The 14,897-nt window shown below is 38.5% G+C and overlaps 1 protein-coding gene across 1 annotated transcript in view; it reads right to left on the reverse strand.

Annotated features, from left to right (window-relative positions):
- Positions 1–14,897, reverse strand: part of FBN2 (fibrillin 2) — a 266,741-nt gene that overhangs the window by 80,925 nt on the left and 170,919 nt on the right. The window contains exons 20-26 of the mRNA XM_058277993.2: positions 14,359–14,478; positions 8,974–9,111; positions 8,375–8,425; positions 7,777–7,902; positions 6,127–6,354; positions 5,532–5,657; positions 563–691 (exon numbers count right to left, since the gene is read on the reverse strand). Of these exons, the coding sequence (XP_058133976.1) occupies positions 563–691; positions 5,532–5,657; positions 6,127–6,354; positions 7,777–7,902; positions 8,375–8,425; positions 8,974–9,111; positions 14,359–14,478 (918 nt within the window). The remainder of the gene's footprint in view (positions 1–562; positions 692–5,531; positions 5,658–6,126; positions 6,355–7,776; positions 7,903–8,374; positions 8,426–8,973; positions 9,112–14,358; positions 14,479–14,897) is intronic.

Below are 14,897 nucleotides of genomic sequence, written 5' to 3' on the forward strand. Positions count from 1 at the left end.
TATCACCCTAAATTCAAGACACTATATATTGCTATCTATTCTATTCTGGTAAATATTTCTCTAATCATAGTAAAAGAAAAATCTTAGGCTTATCGCTTACTTGGTAGGATAGCCTACCAAGTCCTATGAGGTAAGTCCTACCAAGACACAAAAAATGAAACAGGGTAAAAGGTGATTATACCAAGGATTTTGTAACAATGCACACAAAAAAAATGGAAATAACAAGGGATGAGCATGACTGAATATAAATTTTGGGGTCACCAAACAACGTCATACATTTTAATTGAATTCCTCCTGTGTAATTAGTCTGTGTTTCGATTTTAGACTCTACAAATAAACAGAATCTAGTCTCAGTATCTCACTGCCATTCAGGCGCCAAGAGGTTGGGGCTCCTAAGAGCTCTTCAGGAACAGATTTCCTGTCTGACATTTCAATGTTTTCTCTCTCACCACAGCTCCTTGCCAAGCAAGCTGTTAACAGCTCTGAGACAGGCAAAGGTCAAGATAATGAGTCTGTGCTTGGCTGGTTTCAAGACTGGAGAGGAAGTGCCAACCACACTTACCCATGCAGTTCTTCATCATCATGAACCCACTTTCGTAGCCTTCAAAGCACTCGCACTCAAAGCTGCCTGGAGTGTTGACACAGATTCCATTTCCACAGAGGTCGGGGGAAATCCTACACTCGTCGATATCTAATTCACAGGGTTTAAAAAGTACAGAATGAGAGGAGAAGGGTTAAAGGCTGAGGGGAGGGGAATGATGTTTGACTTTTCAGGTGAAGGTGCAACACCCTCGAAATGTTGGCGCAATCAGTTGTTGACAGTGTGAAGATAGGTTTCCAGTGGATCAGACAGAGAGAGTCAGGAACTTAGGCACATTCCTTTCCCTAACCTGTCCCTAAACTGTCACGGCTAACGGGCAGGTACTACCTTTCTGCTTTAAGAATTCTGGAACTGTGGATTTCTCTTTGTGGCTTAGAAATGGTAACAGAAGGATGAACTAAGCAACTGCAGTATGAACTGAATGAGGAAGCAGTGGACACAGAGAAGGAAGCCCATGCCCGGTGTGAAGGCTGTGCAGGTTCTGCTCCCCTAGCCGCCCCCCCCCCTCCCTGCATGGAGCTGATGACGATGGGGCTGCGTGCTGCCTGGGAGCGGATTGGCTGGCAGACCACACACGGACAGCCTCAGAGGCACACGCAGTAACTAGCCTTGAACCAGAAAGCACACATATATAAGCAAGGCCAGAGAATAACCCTAATTTGTGTTTTGGTGTCACATTCAGAGGCAAAGACCCTATGGATCTCATTAAAAAAAAAAAAGAATGGGAATGATGTGCTTGCCACTTTTTACATACTACAGTAAATATGAATATTAAAAAGCAGGGGGTTTTATAGTCTCAAACACACGAGAATCTCCCATGCCTATTACTAAAGCCTACTGAGATTTTTCAATGTCTATAAAATATGATTAAGAAAACATGAGCTGTTTTTCAAATATCTGTCATAGTGGGAAAAATGCTTCTGCTAGCTTCCTTTATTTCAATGCATTTCAATGTTGAAGTTTTTATAGCATAGGATTTAGTCAGTGGATAATGTGTACATTCTCTCTTATGGTCTAGTCCTTGCTGCCTAACAAGGTTGGGTATTTCCCTATTTATTAATTATAGGTCATACTGAAAATAAGCAAGCAAAACAAAAATTTTAACAAAATTCACGGATTTGGTTAGGCACCTAAAATATGTTTATTCATTCTCTTATTTTTTTGTCTATAAATATCTAGGAAACGAGCAGTAAGAGCATGTGAAAAACCTAAGTCTTATGGTGAATAGGGACACTTTCTGACTATGCAAAGAATATGGACTCTGGAACTAGATGGCCTGGGTACAAAGCCCAGTTTTGTCATTTTCTTTGTGGACCTTGGGAAAGTTATTTAACTCCCCCATGCCTCAGTTTCCTTATCTGTAAAATGGGGAATATAAGTGGAACTCACTTCATAGGATTAAGTGAATCAATATTTGCTAATTGTCAAGGAAGTGCTATATATATGTGCTAGTTATTCTTTGATAAGAACAAGGTATTTTGGAGACATTGGCTTTTGAACTGGACCTTGAAGGATGTATAGAAATTCTACCTTTAAAGATGTGGAATAGAGAGACAAGAGACAAAGTGCATAGGTGAGGAAAAATAATGTATTTCAGGAAACAGTAACTTAGAGTGGCTGGACTATTGGGTGGATCATGGAGGCAGGGACAGGTAGGATGTGGTTTGATTACTGAGGGTCCAAAACACAGGATGGAGAAACTGGAGCTAAACACTATAAAGAATGGGGGCTGTTTTCACATTAGATCCAAGAACAATGCAGTGTTGTCAATAGTAATCTATCTTGTACAGTTAAAGGAGGCAACTGTCAGAGACAGTAAGTGTCTTGACTAATTACACTCCAAAAACAAGAGGTAGAGCAAGAAGTAGAAGAACCCAGAGCTTCCTTAATCCCCTTTATTAGGTGGTATGGTGACAATGGACGCTGTTTTGTGGGAAAGTTACTAAGCTCTGTTTTAGGATGATCAACCTGGTAATTGTGAAAATGAAGGATTTAACTGGAAAATTAACACTGGAGGACCTCTGAGGAACTGGCAATGTAGCAGATAATGTGAAGGTCCCATTTCAGGAATGTAGTACTTACCCTCCCCTCCTTTTAGGGGTGTTGCTGGTAGAAAGCCCTCAGATTTTATAAACTCTTTTCAAAAATTGCCTCGGCTGAAGAGGACCACTTCTCCACTGTCACACACCTTCCCTGGACAGCTGTATACAAAGCCTGATCAAATGGTATATGAAGGCCTGGCCCCCTTATCTAAACTCATGGTAACTCTTGACTATTCATTGTTGGTCCAGGGCTCTGAGGGATGGAACTGCATCACAGCCCAACTTCTGCCTCCTTCTCTTTTCCTAGGTATTGATCCTAAGAGCACTCCTAATTAACTTCCTGCATGCTACTCTCTGCCTCAGAGTCTGTTTCCTAAGGAGCCCAACCTGCATCACAATAAAGATTTCAAGTACTTGAAATAGCTATGTTGATTGAAGACTTTTCACTTGCCCACCAGAAGAGAGATGTCAGAATAAGTCTGAGACTTCAGCTCCTATACTCTGGTTTATTGGACTCACCCCACTCAGCTAACATGGAGGTGAAGAAGGTCAACCACCACATCAGGGAGCCAAGAGTGCCTACAACTAAAAGCAGGAGGATTGCATCCAGCATCCATGTGGAATCTAAGCCCCCTCTTGATAAGGATGTGGAGTGGACACAACCATTCTAAGGTCCACAGGATGGAGGAATAGAGTATGGATTAGAGTGGACTTACTGATATCTATTTACGAACTATTGTGATTAGTAATTGAAGAAAATGTGGCATTAGTGTGGAGAAAGTGGCCACGGTGGCTGCTGGGGGCAAGGAGTAGGAGGAAGAGATGAGATGTGGTGGCATTTTCGGGACTTGGAGTTGTCCTGGGAGGTGCTGCAGGGACAGTTTCTGGACATTGTATGTCCTCCCATGGCCCACTGGGTGGAATGTGGGAGAGTGTGGGCTATGATGTGGACCATTGACTATGATGTGCAGTGGTGCTCAGAGATGTATTCACCAAATGCAATGAATGTCTCATGATGATGGAGGAGATTGTTATTATGGGGGAGGAGTGGGGTGAGGGGATGGGGGATATATGGGAACCTCATATTTTTTTAATGTAATATTAAAAAAATAAGTAAAGACAAACAAAAAAAGATTAAGTCTGAGCACTCAATCCTGAATGAAGCTATACTATTAACTACATAGTATACGCACCGGTTATACATACATACATTTACATACAGGGATGTGCCTAAGGGAAGGCAATGGTGGTGGCTGGGACAAAGGACCCTAAAAGAAAGAGAAAATTTCCAGTTGGTGGTTAGAAATGTAGGAATGAACAGGCCATCGCTGAAACCATGAGGGCAGATGAAAAAGAGGACAGAGCAGAGAACTTGGGACAATCCTCCCCCACCCCACAATGGATGGGAAAGGTAAGAAGCTCTGAAAGTTAGAGAAGAAACGCTACATGGATGGAAGGACAATTGAGACAGGGAAGCAGCATGGAACCCAAGGGAAGAAAATCTCAAGGAGGATTTGGCTGGCAGAGAAGTCAAGGAGACTATGAACAGAGAAAAAGATTTTTTAACTTGACAACATTTTCTAATAGTAATATATGTCTAACTGGAGAGGAAAAACAAAAATCAAAGTTACTTTGGGTTAAAAAGCAAATGCTGGCTAAATGAGGTTTGAGAAGCGAAAGTGAAAAACAAGACGGTGGCTTGAGGGAAATAAAGGGCTGAGGAAAGATTCTGAACTTGTTCATACATCTCAGGGAAGGAAACAGTAGAGGGGACAATGCTAGAAAGAGAAACAAACCCTGCTGAGAAAGGGACTGGACCAGGAGGAGCCAAGGAATGTGAAATCAGAGGAGTTAACTGCAAGGTCAAAAATGGATATCATGTCTTATTCTCAAATTAGAGAAGAAAAGAGAATCATGTGAAGCAAAGGAAATTTTTCCTCACCTGAGTGGCGAGTGTAGGAGGGCAATCAAAGCTCTCAAATCTGATTTCCAGATTTGAGAGCTTTGAAGAAAGGGAAGGAGAGGGATAAGAGGGTGTGAGGTTAGGGGGATGGGTTTCAAAGCTAATGGATAAAGCTCAATGCATGGATCTGAGTCAGCTCTCCTGACTCTCCAGCAAAAGCCAGCGACCCAAATGTAAAGAGAGCAATGGTGAGGAGATAGGAGTTGGGGATTGGCATGTGAGGTACAGCAGAAAGACAAGACCACAAAACTTCTGAAGACTGGATGGCCAGTTATGAAATACTTCTGGGATAGTAGAGGCTGGGTGGTACACGAGTGTATCCAGTGGCACCACATGGAATAGGAAGTTAGGAAGGAGTCGAGAGAGACATTTTGAAGGAGGTCATGAGAAAATTTAACTGGGAAGGAGAAAAGGCAACATGCCAAAGAGGATATGAATAAAGAGTGCTCTGAAAATAAGATCTTGGAAATACATTTCAAGTGTTTGGAATATTTTATTTTTTTTTAATAGAAAATTTGGAATTCCATATTTTTGAAACTGGGAATGCTTAAGGATATGGATGGAATGATTGAGCATTAAGCATACTGTTCACATATGAGAAAAATCAGTTACAATCTCCCCAAATTAAAAAATGTTAATAGTATAAAAGTTTATACAGTTCTTAATTGATTTAGTGACTACATTCTTTATTACTTATATATGTGAAAATCTTAGTTTTAGGATGTTCCTATACAAAAGACAAATAGTATCTTCCTGTTATTTTTCAGCTCTCTCATACATTTATTTAGAAAACTATTTTAAGTACAGGGAAAAGAAATAAACAAATTTACATGTTCTCAGTGAGTGAGTGGCTTTTGAAAGCAGTACTTTCAAACACGGCAAAATAGTGACTGTTTTTACCAAAATAACAAAAGAACAATCTTACCTGTGCAATTTCTTTCCTCCATGTCTAGAGCAAAGCCGCTATTGCAACGACATTTGAAACTTCCAATTGTATTTCTGCACTTTCCATGGGTACACATCCCAGGAAACGCTTTGCATTCATTGATATCTAAAAGCAAAATAAAGTCAGAAGGTAGAGCTGGTTGATATAAGAGTAGGTTTATCACTTTAAATTTTAAAAATCTATCAAACAAAATGGGAGATATCGAATATTTCAGTAATGACACTCATGTCACACAAATTTCATTTGTGACAAAGATTTCATATTCTAAAGGAAGAGTCCTGACCCCTTTACTTTTAGTAATTTGTTTTGCAAAGTTTAGCAGGGATAGAGAACATTTTGTTAAATTGAGGCTGCAGAGATACAGTACAAGGATATAAATGTGCAGAATAGAAATAGCAGTCTATTCTATATCTTTACTTGGATACCATCTTATATAGGTGATTTATACTCTTGAAGACTGGCAACAAGTCATGTTTAACAATGAAAGAGCGGGAAATTAAATGCAAAACGAATTCTCAGAGAATGAGGAAGGCGACCTGTTAGTGCGGAGGGGCAAGGAGCTGCTGGCAGTTACCTTTATAAAATGGCCGCCCAGTAAGAACGTCCCCTCTGTTAGCAAAGCCAGGTCCCCGGGGGCACAGGGTCTCATACTCCTTGGTGCCAGGTTTGGGGCATTCCTCACACTCAGTGCCCCAAGCTGCCCCAACTGCACAGCAGCAGGCATCCATGCGGAACTTCCCAGGAACAGGATGGACACATTCATCTTCATCCCATTTCAAGTAGCACTGCTCCATGCGGATATCTTTTCCGGGAGTGAAATCACAGTTGAGATAAAGTTGAAACACTCATTCAACAGATAAGCCAAGTGCCTAGTCAGGGCCAGTCTCCTGTCGTAGACTTCATAAAGACAGTGCTCCAAGGAGAGCAAAGGGGGCTTCCCCTTCATAGCACTTATTTCTCACAAGAATCCTTCAGGAAGAAAAGACTTCCTCATGATATGCCTTCTCCATAGATGACCAAATTTTTGTAATGTGATTCCTATAATGCTGTATAAAATATTTTCATGAAAGATTCTTATTGTTCACAGAGTTGCTTGAAGCCCTAGTCAGATCCTAGTCATAAACAGTAAATGACCAAGTAGAATCTATTTGCCAATTTGATACTACTACTAACGCATTATGAAAGAAGAAACTATTACTGTCTTTGAAGTTTCCCCCCCCCCCTTGCCATATTATCTTTTGCATCATGGCTTCTGCCCTGGATTGTTTAAAATTTCCCTGTAAAGGGGCCAAATTATTTGTTTAAATTTCACATTTTCCTTTCAACTTTGAAACATTCAACTGCATGCAGTGCATGCTAGCTAGAGCCCTTAGAAGAGTAATTAATAATCACAAAATAAGGTAAAACAGGGCATTCTATAAATAACACATTCACTTGTTAGTCCAGTGCATTGTTGGTCCAGCTACAAACACTTAGTTATTTAATTATAAATGGGGAAAATGAATTCAGAAAAGGTTTTCCTAAAACAAGTTTTATTTGATAAGAACATTTCAGAACTTTAAATCCTTTCCTAAACCTGATAACTGTTTCAAGAGGAAAAGAGATCCTTAATGGAAATGTCAATATAAATAAATTAATGTTTATTATTTTAGTTAATAATTCTTTCAAGTTCTAATCTTTAATTCTAATTCTTTCAGGTTCTCAAAGCCTACAGGGACTTTAAACTGCCTTTAGCTAGAATTACATATTAAAAATCCATTTTTTCCCAATGACAGAAGACAGGATCAGTCAGTGTTTACAAACAGAAACCACCATCCCTCTGCCCACTGTGCCCCTGCCCTCTTGGGCAAGAGTGCAGCAGTAATGGGCTGGTGAATGTTAGCTTTTCAAATCCCAGTCTTTGCTCTTTTGTCTATGTTCAAAATATAGTTCTCTTATTTCATTGGCCCAGTGAGAAAGGCTGACACTGACTAATGTATCTGATTAAAGAAATTATAACTCTTGAGATAAATTCTTATGTAGCACCAGTTTTCTGAATTAAACAAACAATTTCAGTTAGATATATCCACTTTTAAAATATCTTCTAGTGATTTCCCCCAAAATATCTCATTTAAAGAAAGTTTCCCAGCTACAAACACAATGAATTTGGTTTGGTAACTGCCCCAGGGACAAGAAAATACTTGGCCGGTTTCACGTATAAAATACATGGGGGCATGGCTCTTACCCAAACACAGGCGGCCAGTTCCATCCAATGTAAGGCCCTCGGGGCACTCACAGTGAAAAGATCCTTTGCTGTTGACACAGCGTCCATTTGGACAAACACCAGGAAATACCTCACACTCATTAACATCTGCAGGGGTACAGAACAAGCAGAGGGATCAAGATGTTACAAATAGAAAAAGTAGGTGTATTCTTACTTCCTTCATAGCATATTCGGTCTGTAATACAACGTGGGTTATTCCTTGAGTTAAGCAGAAATATTCCACAACTAGTCACCAGGTTTCCCAGGCACCAGCTGTGAAAATTACCACAGCCTTGCCCAACCATAAAACACTGTCCAGACATGCCCTTTGCCAGCTGTTCTGGGCCTTCACCAGCGATGTCCTCATAAAAATTTACCCAACATGAAGAGAAGAAATGATGGGAAACACTAGCTACTTCCCAAGTGAATTATTCTAAGGCATTCTTCAATTATAATGAGTTTTTTTTTTTTTAATTTCAAGGTTTTAAAAAAGGATAAATATCTCCAAAGTTCAAGAATGAGTAAAAGTTATTTATACACTGTTCTAAAGATTCATGATATCATCCAAGAATACGCTCACCTTCACATGTAACACCTTTAATCCTGGCAAACCCTCTCGGGCAAGCTGTATCTGTAAGGATAATGGGAGAGAGAGTTGCTTCATTATAAGATAAAATACACCTGTCTTCATTAAGCCCCCAAACCACTACAGTGGCATCTCCATTGGACTAAACAAAATCAACACCTGGAGTTTCAGATGCCAGCTGTCCCCTTCTAACTTCAGCATTGCACATGACTTTCTACACTAATTCCATTAGTGTCTGAGATTTTCATATTTTTTCCTATACTTCTTTTGGGCTCACACTAACAACTGAATTACACATAAGCAAAATAGAAGTTTTAAGGGAAAGAGTCATCACGTTATACTAGACCCCATCCAGACAAGGATTCTGGAGGATAATCTTGTCTGAAATCTTCAGAAGTTCTGCTTATAGTAAAAGGACAATCCAAACACACAGTTCAAGAGTTGAATAAATTTTGCCATAAAAGACCGTGTTTAAGGAGGGTAAATGATCTTACGTTCTCCATCACTATGAAAATACATGGTGAAAAAGGCTCTTTAGTTGAGGGAGAAACGTTCCAGCGAGGAGCCCAGAAGCCCCTTGGTCAGGCTCCTACCTAGCTCACACCGCTCGCAGGGGCTCCCCCAGGCTGCTCCCAGGGTGGCGCAGCATTCGGATTTCAGCGTGGCTCCATTAATATTCACTTCACAGCGGTTGTCCTGGATGTTGAGCCAACACGTCCCTTTCAGGCTGTCTGAAAAGGAACAGAAAGGTTGGGAAGCTCTTATCCCTGGAGAAAATTTTCATTCAGCTGTATATAGCTAAGGCCTTTGTCATGGTCTTGAAAAATCAACTAAAATATTATTTTTATAGCTTCATTTGCTGAACACATTTACATGTACAGTCACCTAAATAGGGTATATTACACACACCTAAATTAAATATTATGCTATAGACATCTATAGTATATAGATGTCTGATTAATATTACTAGTATTAAGTATTACATCTACTAGTATTCTGGGAGAGGCTGCTGTTGCCCAAGATTTCTGCCAGTACTAAGAAATTTGTGTTAAAAAAATGGTGCAGTAGTGATAAAATGATTACTTGTGTGAAAAATACTCATAAGGTCTCTGCTTTTTGGATAAATGCTTTGATATTTTAGATTTTATCAAATAAAATCCTCCAAATAATCTCCTTCTTTCCTAATTACCCACCAAATAAACCATACAAAATTTCTGTTCTATTATGGAGAAGATAACTGAAGATAATTATTTGATGAGCAATTTGAAAAAACCCTAAGAAACAAAGAAAATAAGCATTACCTGAAAAACCATATAGGGTTAATATTCTAATGTATATTCTTTCAGTCATTTGCCTAAGCATAATCATGTATAAATTTATCTCTAGTTCAAAAAGTAACATATGCTTATGTTCAACTATTAGAAAAATAGAGACATGTAAAGAAGATATAAAAATCCCCTGTATCTCTCTAGCCAAAGGACCAGAAGAAGGGTGGCATAACGACAAAAATCACCTGTAATGCAATCACCTAGCTACAACCACTCTTAACTATTTCGACTGTCTCCACAACAAGTTTAAGTTCCTCCTTTTTGTACAGTAGTCAGTGAAGTAATATGCACTTTAATAATTTTATTGCATTACAGGAAATAATGAGGAGTTAAAAAATCTCTAGGTGGCACAGTGAAAAGCTTTTCAAATGAATAAAATTAATGTCTGTTCCCTCATTTTGGAACACTGACAGGGAATCCAGTTAAAGTTGACATAGCATATATTAGTTGTTTAAAATTACTCTTTTATGAATTTCCCCTGCAGAACAGTTCAGTGTATATAATATCACCTAGGCTCTTGCTAAAACGTAGGCACATGAGTCCCTGGGTGTATGGCCCAGGAATCTGCATTTTAACAAGCTCCTTAGGTGACCCTGAGGCAGGTGGTCTGAGGAACACAATTTATCAAGCCGTAATAGCATATTTTGGTGCACAGACCTAAGCAACAATAAAGAAAAAGCTATTGTTATGGTATTTATTTTAAAACTCTTTTAATAATAAGTGCAAATAAAGTGTTGCTGCTATATTCAACAATAAAAATGAAACTAAGCCACAACACAGAAAGGGAATTACAGTGAAACTGGCACATCTATAAAGGGAAAAGGTGTAATTTCTGATTCCCTACAGAGGGCAGCAGGTAAGAAGAAGCTAATCACAGCCTGAGTAGCATGTATTTAACCCTGGGAAAGAGGTTAAAATAAAACAACTCTATCCTTGTCTGGATAAAAAACTTATGGGAAAGGGTGTGGAAATGAAAAGGTTTGCTCATTAAAATTTTATCAGGCCTCAAAATACAGGCTTTTTAGAGGCTAAAATCTGTAAGTTCTACAGATGAAGGAAACAGAAAGAGATGCTTATATAAGGCTTTTATGTATTTACATGGTCTTTTATGGACCCTGACTAATCAATGATTTGTCACATTGGTTAGTCATTTTGAGTGATATAAATTGTAATAGTAATTACTACTGTTGTATGAGGTAGGGACACACATGATTCTAAAGGCATTTCACATATTAATTTACTTGTCACAAAAACCTTATGAGGTATGTCCAATTTGCAAATGAAAACTGAGGCATATAAAGGTCAACTAATTTACCCAAGGTCACCCAGCTAGTATGGTGTCAGAATCAATACAAACCTATGTAGTCTTGTTCCAGGCCTTCACTCCTCACCAATATCATGCTTTTCTAGGGTGGTATTGCATCAACTCTTTATTGTTACAAAATCCACTGATATATATGTGGATCACACACATGTACATGAATATACACACACATATATATCACAGATATATTCATAGCTATACACACATCTATCTATCTTATCTATCTTATCTATTTATCTATCTATCTCCTACCTATCTATAAGATTGGTGTGTGTGTGGGGGGGTGGTAGTGGTAGGGGTATATTAATAAGCCTGATTCATAATGTGACAGCTGAGTAGAGCCCTTAAGGGGATGGAACATGGAAACCTGAATGAAGAATTTTTCCAGCCAAAGAGATCAGGTACAAAGGACCTGAGATGGTCATGTACTTGACATGTATGAGCAAGAAGTAGGTCAATATGGCTTGAATGGAGCGAGCGGGAGGTAGAGCAGTAGGAGATGAAGACAAGTCCGGAGCAGTGACATCGAATGGGTCATAAAAGCCTTGGAAAGGACTTCAGCTTTTTTCCTGAGTTGAGATGCCAAGATTTTTTAGACAAGTGTTTCCAGAAAAGGAATGACATGTTCTGATTTATATTTTAAAAGGATTCCTTGATCATCTGTGAAAAACAGACCATAACATGGCAAGTATGGAAAAAAAAATTAGATAAAGGCTACCATAATAATCAAGAAGAGATATAATGGGAGCTTGGATTGGGGGTTATTGTTAGTGGCGAGAAGTGGTTGAAATATGGAGAAATTTCAAGTACAATCAACAAGATCTGCTGATACATTGAAGGTGGAATTTGACAGAACGGCATCCAAGATGATCCAAGGATGCTGGGCCTGCAACTGGAAGAATGGGAGTTGCCATTTCCTGAACGAAAAGGATGCTAGAAGACTGGGGTTAAAGGGGGAAGACAGGAATTTGGTTTTAGACATGTGACATTTGAGATGTCTATTAGACATTCAACTAGAAACACTGAGTAGATAGCTGGAAATACAAGTCTGGAATCAGGGAATAGGTTGAAGGTGGACAGATACATTTTTAAGTCAAAGTAGAAACTTAAAGGAGTGAATGTGGGCAGGGAAAAAAAGAGGTCCAAGGACTGACATACCCTTGGGATACTTCTTGTTGGAAAGCAGGAGGACAAAGAAGGTCTAGCAAAAGAAACTGAGAAAAGGGGCCAGAAAAGTAATAGGAGAACAAGAAGGGCCTGGAAAGCCCAAATGAAAAACCTGACAAGAGGAAGCATGGTGAACAGTGTCTGACAGGCTAACAGACCACTGGATTTAACAACAGGGAGGTCACTTGTGCCTTTGTCATTTCCAGGTACTTTGAGGACAGTGGACCCAAGCCAAAGATGAGGGAACCTGGTATGGGTTACATAGAGCCAACTGGCCAGAGAAGTGTAAGGCAGGGAAAATGAATCGAACTTATTTTCCTATTACAATTAATCATTTTTCAACCAGAGTACAGTAATCTTTTCAAGCAATTTGCAAAGTGCTTAAGATTAATTTATGTTTAGGAAGTTTGAAGAGTAGATTCTAAATCCCTAAATATTCTTAGTATCCAAAAATATTCATATGTGATTTAACAATTTAATATTAGTAACTACATCAGGGAATCTTTATTCAGTTCTTAATTTATTGACTTGGACCCTATGAAAGAGCAATTTGTATGCTAATCACTGATTAGAGTCACTGACAATCCTATTTTAAAAAATACTTTTTCCTAGGTGAATTTTTTCCTATGTGTATTTTATTTATTTCCTTTTCTAAACTATAATTCTTTTCTGTTTTTTTTTTTAAGTGAAAAAAGAAGATAAAGTGTCAAAATTTTAATGTTAAATAAATTTTTGAGGCTAGGATATTCAAATTTGAACATAATGAAAGAAAACACATAACACAGTGGCTGAGAAAAATATGGTGATGTTTAGTTGTCTAACAATGATTTGAGAGTAAAAAGTCTGTCTATTTTTCATCAAGAGCTAAAGGCCAAAATAATAGAAGTTTGTACACGTGAAGTTAAAGATATCTTTAGTGCCCAAATGGCACACAGATTTAGTTTTCTAAGACATTAATCGACTAATGCTGAGTTCATTTCCTTTGCATAATAAAATGACTCCATCTCAGCTGGAAATTGTGGCTTAGCAAGAATATTTCTGTCTTCCCCCATCCAATCCATTCCCCCTCCTTTGGGATTCTATAAGAAAAAAAAAGTAATACTCCAGTCTCTTTCTGAACACAGAGCTGAGCAAGGCTCGAATTTCACCAGCTATTTCCTCACTGGGAGATGAAGAGCTGGAATTTCCAAAGACAAAGTTTTCACTGATAGGTTGAACTTGAGTATTTCTCTTCATGTAACAAACAGGTACTCTAGCATCCTGCCTAATATGATTAACATCAGACGTAATACTGAAAATACTGTCTTTGGCAAATACTAAATCAAAAATTCAATTTGGCTGGAAAACAAATGAAAACTGCCCATTTATCTGACACTGGGGAAAACTGAAATATCTTCATAACTCTCTGTACTATACACTTAGCTCACTTTAAAGGTGGGTTCCAGCTAATGATATGAACTAGAGAATATGCCTAGGCATTGGAACCACTGGCACTAGAAGCAGGCAAAAATTACTAGAAGAGTTTTTCCCTTTCTACTTGCTGAGCACAGTAAAGCAATAGATCAGACTATCTTGTCATCTATGTCCTATTGTCATTATCAAGAAGTGACCTGGAATGTTCTGACACATAGTAAAAGATGTTTGTTTGGAAGTTCTCCCTAGAGATTTCCAAGAGCAAGAAAACAGTTACCTTTTCTTCTTTGGAGCTTATTGATTTATGATTGAAGGGTGAAAGGGAAAATAATAAATTTCCTCTATATGTTTTAAGTTTAAAAGCTTCAAATTCTTGTCCTGTTAACTGAATCCAAATTCCATACCATTTTTGTTTACCATAGAAGGGTTGTTTATAAGAAGTATGGAGCAGGGATTTGATTGTATTGATGCCTAAGGCATTCTTTGGCTAAAAGAATATACACATGTGTGTGGTATGGAAATGCTTATAACTTATACTATATCTACTTATATGCAAGGAACACTTTCTAGAATTTAGCAACATTTAAGAGGTTGACTAACTTATGCTTTACTCCTATCTTGAGAATGAGAGAAAACAAGTAATGTAACTCCTAATTATTAGCTTCCTGTAGTCACATTCTGTTTTTAACAATATAGGCCTGAGGTCCCGGCTTACTGAAATTGAAACATGAGCAGCGTGATCTTACCAATACAGATCAATCCTGTTGAACTGAGCTTGCTGCCAGGTGAACATTCACAATGGAAAGATCCAAGGTTGTTCCTGCAGGCCCCATTGACACATGGGTTGCTCTCACATTCATTTATATCTATGATCCAGAAGAAAAAGATTCTGTTAAAACTGCCACGTGTTTCTGGAAAATATTATTTCAACAAGCCATGCTATGCCAGGATGTCTGGTAAACTTGGCTCTTGTAATTTTAAATGGATGTATGAGGCATGAAGTGAATGGGGAAGGGACACATGCGTTTTACAATGTGGAAATACATCCACACAACCGGTGACTCAGGAGGACTATAGGGATCAGCTGATTCTGAAAGGAGTCATGCACATGAATCTTCAATACATTACAACTTGACTGAAATTGGATTAATTTCCCCCCATAATAAGATGTAATTGTCCTATGGGAAATTCTAATTCTAATTCCATGGAAAGCAAAATATTCCCAGGCCCAACATGCTGTACACAAACAAAGGTTGATTGTCATTTACAGCTCTGTAAGGCTTTG

This window comes from Dasypus novemcinctus, chromosome 2 (genome assembly GCF_030445035.2).
Source record: "Dasypus novemcinctus isolate mDasNov1 chromosome 2, mDasNov1.1.hap2, whole genome shotgun sequence".
NCBI lineage: Eukaryota > Metazoa > Chordata > Mammalia > Cingulata > Dasypodidae > Dasypus > Dasypus novemcinctus.